Raw genomic sequence first — 11,701 nt, 5'->3', positions numbered from 1 at the left:
TTTTTTTATTATTACAACCTTTTTGATTTTTACACTTCATGTATGAGGAATATAATATTAAACATGCGTATAATGCAGAAGATGGATCCTATTTTGTTGTAAATTTCTAATATAATAGTAAAACTGAGATATTTTACAATTTACGGAATATTTTATTCAGACGGAATAAAATACTCAGAATTCAGGCGGAATACTTTATTCTACTCGAGAGCATGATTTGTAATGCACAGCCTTGAACAAAAACAAAGTAATTTATATTTAAAAATTATCTTAAAAATTATTGCATATTAAGATATTTTGTATTTAAATAATATAAATAATTTGTCAATAAAGTTATTATATTCCGCTCAATATGGTTAAGCCTTAATAATCTGACAAAAAAGTATACCAGTCTCAATCAGGGGTTTATTAAAGTATATGTTTTATTGAATAATAGAGATAATTTTAGTTGTACATTTTGCATAGAAAATATGAATGATGAGATTTATTTTGAAATTCTCTTCAACCGATATGATTGCAATAAAGTCTGCATTAATGTCCCATAAATATTAATGACAAAAAAAATTGTTCTATTAGAACATATTCATTGCTCTCTAGGGAAAATAAAAGCAATTAAAAAAACCTTTTGTAGGTAATACGTTCGCAATATAAAGAACTTCTTTAAAGGACATTGCAAAATTAGTGCATGGCACGTATGTCACGATTACGAATATTTCTTGATGGAGAATTCAACAGAAAAATATATGCTAGAATATGACGTAACTCATTTTCATACGCAAACAAACGTCAGATATCGAATGCGGAGAAGGAATATTGAACCAGCTGTGAGTTACCACGAAATTTGTGATATAAAAGGAAGGAAAATCCGTCGGAAAAATCAATCAGTCGAGAAGACCCAAAACTACAATGGCTTGGATAGCTCGACTCCCGCTGTTAGTTCTGGTTGCGCTGAGCACCCAGAGTATCATTGTTCACGGTCAAGACAGCCACCCATGGAAAGATACGAGAACGACAGAGTTATTCTTCGAAAATTTTGTTGAATGCATTAGACAGTCAAACTACTTTAATAGCGAAGATATAGAAAGCATTAAAGTTCTTGCTGAAACTCTGATTCAGTCTTTAAATGGAATGCAAGCAAAAGGAAAAACATCACACCAAGTGCTACAAGCTCTGAACATGGGTTATGCTGCAGGTGTGGCAGAATTAGTGAATTCAGATGGCTCCAATCTTCAAGAAAAACGAAATGCCATTAGGGAAGCTATGAAGAAATCACTGTTACAAGCGACAGGCGTAGTTAATGAGAGTTTTATGAATGAAATGGACACATTAATGCAAATGTTTTCTCAGATAAATGGATTGAGTGACGATTCAGGAGGCGCCGGATATGGTGGACAAGGAGGTTCAGGACAAGGCGGAGCAGCTGCTACAGCAGCAGCATCAGGCGGACCAGGAGGCTACGGTAGATACGGTCAACAAGGTGCAGGTGGATATGGTCAAGGAGGAATGGGATCAGGAGAGGCAGGCGCAGCAGCTGCTGCAGCTTCGTCAGGTGTAGGTCCTGGACTCGCTGGTTATGGTGGTGACGGATATGGAGGACAAGGAGGATCAGGCAGTGCAGCTGCAGCAGCAGCAGCATCAGGTGGACGAGGAGGAGGAGGAAGATACGGTCCACAAGGTGCAGGTGGCTATGGTCAAGGAGGAAGCGGAGCAGGTGGAGCAGGAGCCGCAGCTGCTGCAGCTTCGTCAGGTGAAGTTCCAGGAGGTGCTGGATATGGTGGACAAGGAGGTTCAAGAGCAGGCGGAGCAGCTGCAGCAGCAGCAGCATCAGGAGGACCAGGAGGCTACGGGAGATACGGTCAACAAGGTGCAGGTGGCTATGGTCAAGGTGGAATCGGATCAGGAGGGGCAGGCACAGCAGCTGCTGCAGCTTCGTCAGGTGTAGGTCCTGGACTCGCAGGTTATGGTTTTGACGGATATGGAGGACAAGAAGGATCAGGATCAGGCAGTGCAGCTGCAGCATCAGCAGCATCAGGTGGACGAGGAGGAGGAGGCAGATACGGTCCACAGGGTGCAGGTGGCTATGGTGAAGGAGGAAGCGGGGCAGGTGGAGCAGGAGCCGCAGCTGCTGCAGCTTCGTCAGGTGAGGGTCCCGGAGGCGCCGGATATGGTGCACAAGGAGGTTCAGGACCAGGCGGAGCAGCTGCAGCAGCAGCAGCATCAGGCGGACCAGGAGGCTACGGAAGATACGGTCAACAAGGTGCAGATGGGTATGGTCAAGGAGGAATCGGATCAGGAGGGGCAGGCGCAGCAGCTGCTGCAGCGTTGTCAGGTGTAGGTCCTGGACTCGCTGGTTATGGTGGTGACGGATATGGAGGACAAGGAGGATCAGGATCAGGCAGTGCAGCTGCAGCAGCAGCAGCAGCAGGTGGACGAGGAGGAGGAGGAGGAAGATACGGTCCACAAGGTGTAGGTGGCTATGGTCAAGGAGGAAGCGGAGCAGGTGTAGCAGGAGCCGCAGCTGCGTCAGGTGAGGGTCCCGGAGGCGCCGGATATGGTGGACAAGGAGGCTCAGGAGCAGGCGGAGCAGCTGCAGCAGCAGCAGCATCAGGCGGACCAGAAGGCTACGGAAGATACGGTCAACAAGGTGCAGGTGGCTATGGTCAAGGAGGAATCGGATCAGGAGGGGCAGGCGCAGCAGCTGCTGCAGCTTCGTCAGGTGTAGGTCCTGGACTCGCTGGTTATGGTGGTGACGGATATGGAGGACAAGGAGGATCAGGATCAGGCAGTGCAGCTGCAGCAGCAGCAGCATCAGGTGGACGAGGAGGAGGAGGAAGATACGGTCCAAAAGGTGCAGGTGGCTATGGTCAAGGAGGAAGCGGAGCAGGTGGAGCAGGAGCCGCAGCTGCTGCAGCTTCGTCAGGTGAAGTTCCAGGAGGTGCTGGATATGGTGGACAAGGAGGTTCAAGAGCAGGCGGAGCAGCTGCAGCAGCAGCAGCATCAGGAGGACCAGGAGGCTACGGGAGATACGGTCAACAAGGTGCAGGTGGCTATGGTCAAGGTGGAATCGGATCAGGAGGGGCAGGCACAGCAGCTGCTGCAGCTTCGTCAGGTGTAGGTCCTGGACTCGCAGGTTATGGTTTTGACGGATATGGAGGACAAGAAGGATCAGGATCAGGCAGTGCAGCTGCAGCATCAGCAGCATCAGGTGGACGAGGAGGAGGAGGCAGATACGGTCCACAGGGTGCAGGTGGCTATGGTGAAGGAGGAAGCGGGGCAGGTGGAGCAGGAGCCGCAGCTGCTGCAGCTTCGTCAGGTGAGGGTCCCGGAGGCGCCGGATATGGTGGACAAGGAGGTTCAGGACCAGGCGGAGCAGCTGCAGCAGCAGCAGCATCAGGCGGACCAGGAGGCTACGGAAGATACGGTCAACAAGGTGCAGATGACTATGGTCAAGGAGGAATCGGATCAAGAGGGGCAGGCGCAGCAGCTGCTGCAGCTTCGTCAGGTGTAGGTCCTGGACTCGCTGGTTATGATGTTGACGGATATGGAGGACAAGGAGGATCAGGATCAGGCAGTGCAGCTGCAGCAGCAGCAGCAGCAGGTGGACGAGGAGGAGGAGGAGGAAGATACGGTCCACAAGGTGTAGGTGGCTATGGTCAAGGAGGAAGCGGAGCAGGTGTAGCAGGAGCCGCAGCTGCGTCAGGTGAGGGTCCCGGAGGCGCCGGATATGGTGGACAAGGAGGCTCAGGAGCAGGCGGAGCAGCTGCAGCAGCAGCAGCATCAGGCGGACCAGAAGGCTACGGAAGATACGGTCAACAAGGTGCAGGTGGCTATGGTCAAGGAGGAATCGGATCAGGAGGGGCAGGCGCAGCAGCTGCTGCAGCTTCGTCAGGTGTAGGTCCTGGACTCGCTGGTTATGGTGGTGACGGATATGGAGGACAAGGAGGATCAGGATCAGGCAGTGCAGCTGCAGCAGCAGCAGCATCAGGTGGACGAGGAGGAGGAGGAAGATACGGTCCACAAGGTGCAGGTGGCTATGGTCAAGGAGGAAGCGGTGCAGGTGGAGCAGGAGCCGCAGCTGCTGCAGCTTCGTCAGGTGAAGTTCCAGGAGGTGCTGGATATGGTGGACAAGGAGGTTCAAGAGCAGGCGGAGCAGCTGCAGCAGCAGCAGCATCAGGAGGACCAGGAGGCTACGGGAGATACGGTCAACAAGGTGCAGGTGGCTATGGTCAAGGTGGAATCGGATCAGGAGGGGCAGGCACAGCAGCTGCTGCAGCTTCGTCAGGTGTAGGTCCTGGACTCGCAGGTTATGGTTTTGACGGATATGGAGGACAAGAAGGATCAGGATCAGGCAGTGCAGCTGCAGCCTCAGCAGCATCAGGTGGACGAGGACGAGGAGGAAGCTACGGTCCACAAGGTGCAGGTGGCTATGGTCAAGGAGGAAGCGGGGCAGGTGGAGCAGGAGCCGCAGCTGCTGCAGCTTCGTCAGGTGAGGGTCCCGGAGGCGCCGGATATGGTGCACAAGGAGGTTCAGGACCAGGCGGAGCAGCTGCAGCAGCAGCAGCATCAGGCGGACCAGGAGGCTACGGAAGATACGGTCAACAAGGTGCAGATGGGTATGGTCAAGGAGGAATCGGATCAGGAGGGGCAGGCGCAGCAGCTGCTGCAGCGTTGTCAGGTGTAGGTCCTGGACTCGCTGGTTATGGTGGTGACGGATATGGAGGACAAGGAGGATCAGGATCAGGCAGTGCAGCTGCAGCAGCAGCAGCATCAGGTGGACGAGGAGGAGGAGGAAGATACGGTCCACAAGGTGTAGGTGGCTATGGTCAAGGAGGAAGCGGAGCAGGTGTAGCAGGAGCCGCAGCTGCGTCAGGTGAGGGTCCCGGAGGCGCCGGATATGGTGGACAAGGAGGTTCAGGAGCAGGCGGAGCAGCTGCGGCAGCATCAGGCGGACCAGGAGGCTATGGAAGATACGGTCAACAAGGTGCAGGTGGCTATGGTCAAGGAGGAATCGGATCAGGAGGGGCAGGCGCAGCAGCTGCTGCAGCTTCGTCAGGTGTAGGTCCTGGACTCGCTGGTTATGGTGGTGACGGATATGGAGGACAAGGAGGATCAGGATCAGGCAGTGCAGCTGCAGCAGCAGCAGCATCAGGTGGACGAGGAGGAGGAGGAAGATACGGTCCAAAAGGTGCAGGTGGCTATGGTCAAGGAGGAAGCGGAGCAGGTGGAGCAGGAGCCGCAGCTGCTGCAGCTTCGTCAGGTGAAGGTCCAGGAGGCGCCGGATATGGTGGACAAGGAGGTTCAGGACCAGGCGGAGCAGCTGCAGCAGCAGCAACATCGGGCGGACCAGGAGGCTACGGTAGATACGGTCAACAAGGTGCAGGTGGTTATGGTCAAGGAGGAAGCGGAGCAGGTGGAGCAGGAGCCGCAGCTGCTGCAGCGTCGTCAGGTGAAGGTAACGGAGGCACTGGTTATGGTGGTGACGGATATGGTGGACTGCGAGGATCAGGATTAGGCGGTGCAGCTGCAGCAGCAGCAGCATCAGGAGGACGAGGAGGAGACGGCAGATACGGTCCAATAGGATCGGGTTTCTATGGTCGAAGAGGAAGTGGATCAGGAGGGGCAGGAGCCGCAGCTGCTGCAGGGTCGTCAGGTGCAGGTCCCGGAGGCTTCGGTTATGGTGGTGACGGATATGGAGGACAAGGAGGATCAGGATCAGGCAGTGCAGCTACAGCAGCAGCAGCATCAGGTGGACGAGGAGGAGGAGGAAGATACGGTCCACAAGGTTCAGGTGGCTATGGGCAGGGAGGAAGCGGAGTAGGTGGAGCAGGAGCTACAGCTGCTGCGGCTGCGTCAGGTGAAGGACCAGGAGGCGCCGGATATGGTGGTGACGGATATAGTGGACAAGGAGGATCAGGAGAAGACGGAACAGCATCCGCTGCAGCATCAGCCAGTGGAATTGGAGGACCTGGGGGATTACGTGGGCGAAAGGAAATCATTAAAAAAATTATCGTACATAGAAGAGTTGGTTCTGAATCTGACGCAGAAGCATCAGTAATAGAAGAAAATGGATATGGTGGACAAGGAGGTTCAGGACCAGGCGCAGCAGCTGCAGCAGCATCAGGCGGACAAGGAGGAGGTGGAATATACGGTTCACAAGGTGCAGGTGGCTATGGTCAAGGACGTAGCGGATCAGGAGGGGCAGGCGCAGCAGCTGCTGCAGCTTCGTCAGGTGAAGGTCCTGGAGGTGCCGGTTATGGTGGTGACGGATATGGTGGACAAGGAGGATCAGGATCAGGCAGTGGAGCTGCAGCAGCAGCAGCGTCAGATGGACGAGGAGGTGGAAGATACGGCCCACAAGGTTCAAGTGGCTATGGTCAAGGAGGAAGCGGATCAGGAGGGGCAGGCGCAGCAGCTGCTGCAGCTTCGTCAGGTGAAGGTCCCGGAGGCACCGGTTATGGTGGTGACGGATATGGTGGACAAGGAGGATCAGGATCAGGCAGTGGAGCTGCAGCAGCAGCAGCAGCGTCAGGTGGACGAGGAGGGGGTGGAAGATACGGTCCACAAGGTTCAGGTGGCTATGGTGAAGGAGGAAGCGGGTCAGGAGGGGCAGGAGCCGCAGCTGCTGCAGCTTCGTCAGGTGAAGGACCAGGAGGCGCTGGTTATGGTGGTGACGGCTATGGTGGACAAGGTGGATCTGGACAAGGCAGTGCAGCTGCAGCAGCAGCAGCAGCGTCAGGTGGACGAGGTGGTGGAAGATACGGTCCACAAGGTTCAGGTGGCTATGGTCAAGGAGGAAGCGGAACAGGAGGGGCAGGCGCAGCAGCTGCTGCAGCTTCGTCAGGTGAAGGTCCTGGAGGCGCCGGTTATGGTGGTGACGGATATGGTGGACAAGGAGGATCAGGATCAGGCAGTGGAGCTGCAGCAGCAGCAGCAGCGTCAGGTGGACGAGGAGGAGGTGGAAGATACGGTCAACAAGGTGCAGGTGGCTATGGTCAAGGACGAAGTGGATCAGGAGGGGCAGGAGCCGCAGCTTCGTCAGGTGAAGGTCCTGGAGGCGCCGGTTATGGTGGTGACGGCTCTGGTGGACAAGGAGGATCAGGATCAGGCAGTGGAGCTGCAGCAGCAGCAGCGTCAGATGGACGAGGAGGTGGAAGATACGGCCCACAAGGTTCAGGTGGCTATGGTCAAGGAGGAAGCGGATCAGGAGGGGCAGGCGCAGCAGCTGCTGCAGCTTCGTCAGGTGAAGGTCCCGGAGGCACCGGTTATGGTGGTGACGGATATGGTGGACAAGGAGGATCAGGATCAGGCAGTGGAGCTGCAGCAGCAGCAGCAGCGTCAGGTGGACGAGGAGGAGGTGGAAGATACGGTCCACAAGGTTCAGGTGGCTATGGTGAAGGAGGAAGCGGATCAGGAGGGGCAGGAGCCGCAGCTGCTGCAGCTTCGTCAGGTGAAGGACCAGGAGGCGCTGGTTATGGTGGTGACGGCTATGGTGGACAAGGAACATCAGGACAAGGCAGTGCAGCTGCAGGAGCAGCAGCAGCGTCAGGTGGAAGAGGTGGTGGAAGATACGGTCCACAAGGTTCAGAAGGCTATGGTCAAGGAGGAAGCGGATCAGGAGGGGCAGGCGCAGCAGCTGCTGCAGCTTCGTCAGGTGAAGGTGCTGCAGGCGCCGGTTATGGTGGTGACGGATATGGTGGACAAGGAAGATCAGGATCAGGCAGTGGAGCTGCAGCAACAGCAGCAGCGTCAGGTGGACGAGGAGGAGGTGGAAGATACGGTCCACAAGGTTCAGGTGGCTATGGTGAAGGAGGAAGCGGATCAGGAGGGGCAGGAGCCGCAGCTGCTGCAGCTTCGTCAGGTGAAGGACCAGGAGGCGCTGGTTATGGTGGTGACGGCTATGGTGGACAAGGAGGATCTGGACAAGGCAGTGCAGCTGCAGCAGCAGCAGCAGCGTCAGGTGGACGAGGTGGTGGAAGATACGGTCCACAAGGTTCCGGTGGCTATGGTCAAGGAGGAAGCGGAACAGGAGTGGCAGGCGCAGCAGCTGCTGCAGCTTCGTCAGGTGAAGGTCCCGGAGGCGCCGGTAATGGTGGTGACGGATATGGTGGACAAGGAGGATCAGGATCAGGCAGTGGAGCTGCAGCAGCAGCAGCAGCGTCAGGTGGACGAGGAGGAGGTGGAAGATACGGTCCACAAGGTTCAGGTGGCTATGGTGAAGGAGGAAGCGGATCAGGAGGGGCAGGAGCCGCAGCTTCGTCAGGTGAAGGACCAGGAGGCGTTGGTTATGGTGGTGACGGCTATGGTGGACAAGGAGCATCAGGACAAGGCAGTGCAGCTGCAGCAGCAGCAGCAGCGTCAGGTGGAAGAGGTGGTGGAAGATACGGTCCACAAGGTTCAGGTGGCTATGGTCAAGGAGGAATGGGATCAGGAAGGGCAGGCGCAGCAGCTGCTGCAGCTTCGTCAGGTGAAGGTGCGGGAGGCGCCGGTTATGGTGGTGACGGATATGGTGAACAAGGAGGATCAGGATCAGGCAGTGGAGCTGCAGCAGCAGCAGCAGCGTCAGGTGGACGAGGAGGAGGTGGAAGATACGGTCCACAAGGTTCAGGTGGCTATGGTGAAGGAGGAAGCGGATCAGGAGGGGCAGGAGCCGCAGCTGCTGCAGCTTCGTCAGGTGAAGGACCAGGAGGCGCTGGTTATGGTGGTGACGGCTATGGTGGACAAGGAGGATTAGGACAAGGCAGTGCAGCTGCAGCAGCAGCAGCAGCGTCAGGTGGACGAGGTGGTGGAAGATACGGTCCACAAGGTTCAGGTGGCTATGGTCAAGGAGGAAGCGGATCAGGAGGGGCAGGCGCAGCAGCTGCTGCAGCTTCGTCAGGTGAAGGTGCTGGAGGCGCTGGTTATGGTGGTGACGGATATGGTGGACAAGGAGGATCAGGATCAGGCAGTGGAGCTGCAGCAGCAGCATCAGGTGGGCAAGGAGGCGGCGGCAAATACGGTCAACAAGGTGCAGGTAGCTATGGTCAAGGAAGAAGCGGATCAGGTGGGGCAGGAGCCGCAGCTGCTGCAGCTTCGTCAGGTGAAGGTCCGGGAGGCGCTGGTTATGGTGGTGACGGCTATGGTGGACAAGGAGGATCAGGACCAGGCAGTGCAGCTGCAGCAGCAGCAGCGTCAGGTGGACGAGGAGGAGGTGGAAGATACGGTCCACAAGGTTCAAGTGGCTATGGTCAAGGAGGAAGCGGATCATTAGGGGCAGGCGCAGCAGCTGCTGCAGCTTCGTCAGGTGAAGGTCCCGGAGGCGCCGGTTATGGTGGTGACGGATATGGTGGACAAGGAGGATCAGGATCAGGCGGTGGAGCTGCAGCAGCAGCAGCAGCGTTAGGTGGACGAGGAGGAGATGGAAGATATGGTCAACAAGGTGCAGGTGTCTATGGTCAAGGACGTAATGGATCAGGAGGGGCAGGAGCCGCAGCTTCGTCAGGTGAAGGTCCGGGAGGCGCTGGTTATGGTGGTGACGGCTCTGGTGGACAAGGAGGATCAGGACAAGGCAGTGCAGCTGCAGCAGCAGCAGCAGCGTCAGGTGGACGAGGAGGTGGAAGATACGGTCCACAAGGTTCAGGTGGCTATGGTCAAGGAGGAAGCGGATCAGGAGGGGCAGGCGCAGCAGCTGCTGCAGCTTCGTCAGGTGAAGGTCCCGGAGGCGCCGGTTATGGTGGTGACGGATATGGTGGACAAGGAGGATCAGGATCAGGCAGTGCAGCTGCAGCATCAGGTGGACGAGGAGGAGGAGGAAGATACGGTCCACAAGGTTCAGGTGGGTATGGTCAGGGAGGAAATGGATCAGGTGGGGCAGGAGCCGCAGCTGCTGCAGCTTCATCAGGTGAAGGACCAGGAGGCGCCGGCTATGATGGACAAGGAGGTTCAGGACCAGGCGGAGCAGCTGCAGCAGCAGCAGCATCAGGTGCACAAGGAGGCGGCGGCAGATACGGTCAACAAGGTGCAGGTAGCTATGGTCAAGGAGGAAGCGGAGCAGGTGGAGCAGGAGCAGACGCAGCATCAGCTGGAAGCGCCGGATACGGTCCACAAGGTGCAGGTGGCTATGGACAAGGAGGAAGCGGTTCAGGTGGTAATGGAGCTGCGGCTGTGGCAGCGTCGTCAACTGCAGCTTCAGTTGCTTCCCGTTTGTCATCTCCCGACGCAATATCAAGAGTTTCTTCTGCTGTTTCTGTCTTTTTAGATGATGATTTAGATTATCCTGCAGCTTTTTCAAATGCATTTGACAATGTTGTGTCTGGTATAACGTCATCCAATTCCGATATTTCTGGATGTGAACTCCTTGTTCAATCGTTAATGGAAGTTCTTTCCGCCGTATTGGGTACAGCGTATGGATTAAATGCTAACTCATCCGTGGATATTGTTAGAAGTGTTGTCAATAGATTTGATTATTAAGCGAAATAACTTGTTATAATTTTCCTTTACATTTTCTTTTAATTCTTATAACAATTCTTGCAAGAATTAAGAAATAAAATTAATTATTTATATTTAAATCTTCCAATCTTTTCTTTTTATTAAAATAAAACACATTCACATTTCTCTGTTGTTTTTTTAAAATTATTTTTAAACGTATTAGTTTCTATTAACGACAATGTAATTATCACTTCGTATAACATTTGCTGTCTTTGAAACTGCTTTTCTTTGAGATATTTTAGTTAATCAGAGAAACCGCTTTAAGTAAACTGAATTGCATCAGAAAACCTGTTTTTTTTACATTTATTTTTAATGATTTCATCCATTTACACTTTTTAAAAGATTTTGTAATTATTAAAAGATTTTGTAATTTATACATAAGATATAGCACAAAAATTTTAATAAAAATAATAATCATATTTCATCCTAGTCAGAGGCAACCTCAATCAATAGATATACATTGGCAGCACCAAGCTGTCTCCTTCGCACCAAGACACGGAAGAAGTTTGCGCTCAAATCCAAATGTCCCAAACCGCACAACAAGAATCAAATCACAGACTTATCTCAATTTCACCACAACCAGGAACTGCTACATTAAAAAATAAATATTGATTGGTTAAAAAATATTTTACAAGTTAAAAAGTACATACTTCACATAAATCGAAAATACTCAAATTTAAAAAAAAAACAGACCAAGGATGTTCAAAGGAAATTAGATTGGATAAAATTTACATTTCATTATTCTTATTAGCAATATCCGTATTAGTTTCTTTAATTTCCATTTGACTCCAGCCGGAAAGCCAATTTATTTCATGCCCTATTCCAAAACTGCCACTTTTTTATCACATATTCAACAGTATCCAAAGATTTATTGCATTGGTTTTTAGATGATTTTCGAAAAAGGCGGAGTTGATGGGACCTAAAAGATTGGTACATAAACACTTGGTTTAGAAAGAAATTCAGTTGGTGTGATTTTTATAATTTTAGGAAAAAAAATCTTCAGTTTTTCAAAAATTCTTAATTTGAATGTTCCAAAGATCTTCTCTGTCTTCAAGAATCAACTGAAAGCCTTAGTTCTAATTTGCACATTTGATTTATAATAAAGAATACCAACTTGCTCTCTTATTAAAGGACTTGCCAAAAATGTCAACTGCTTTATTTCCATAGAAATCACAACCAGATTTTACTCAAACCATCTTTATTCCAAATAGTTTATATATATATATATATATATATA

The 11,701-nt window shown here is 52.6% G+C and overlaps 1 protein-coding gene across 1 annotated transcript in view; it reads left to right on the top strand.

The window, feature by feature from the left end:
- The first annotated feature begins 894 nt into the window (after nucleotides 1–894).
- The window catches only part of LOC129975420 (fibroin heavy chain-like), a 46,202-nt gene continuing 35,395 nt past the window's right edge, over nucleotides 895–11,701 (top strand). The window contains exon 1 of the mRNA XM_056088483.1: nucleotides 895–10,441. Coding sequence (XP_055944458.1) covers nucleotides 907–10,441 — 9,535 coding nt within the window. The 5' untranslated portion in view covers nucleotides 895–906. The remainder of the gene's footprint in view (nucleotides 10,442–11,701) is intronic.

This window comes from Argiope bruennichi, chromosome 7 (assembly GCF_947563725.1).
Source record: "Argiope bruennichi chromosome 7, qqArgBrue1.1, whole genome shotgun sequence".
Lineage (NCBI taxonomy): Eukaryota > Metazoa > Arthropoda > Arachnida > Araneae > Araneidae > Argiope > Argiope bruennichi.
Note: the sequence above shows the minus strand (reverse complement) of the source record. Positions and strands in the feature narration are given on the sequence as shown.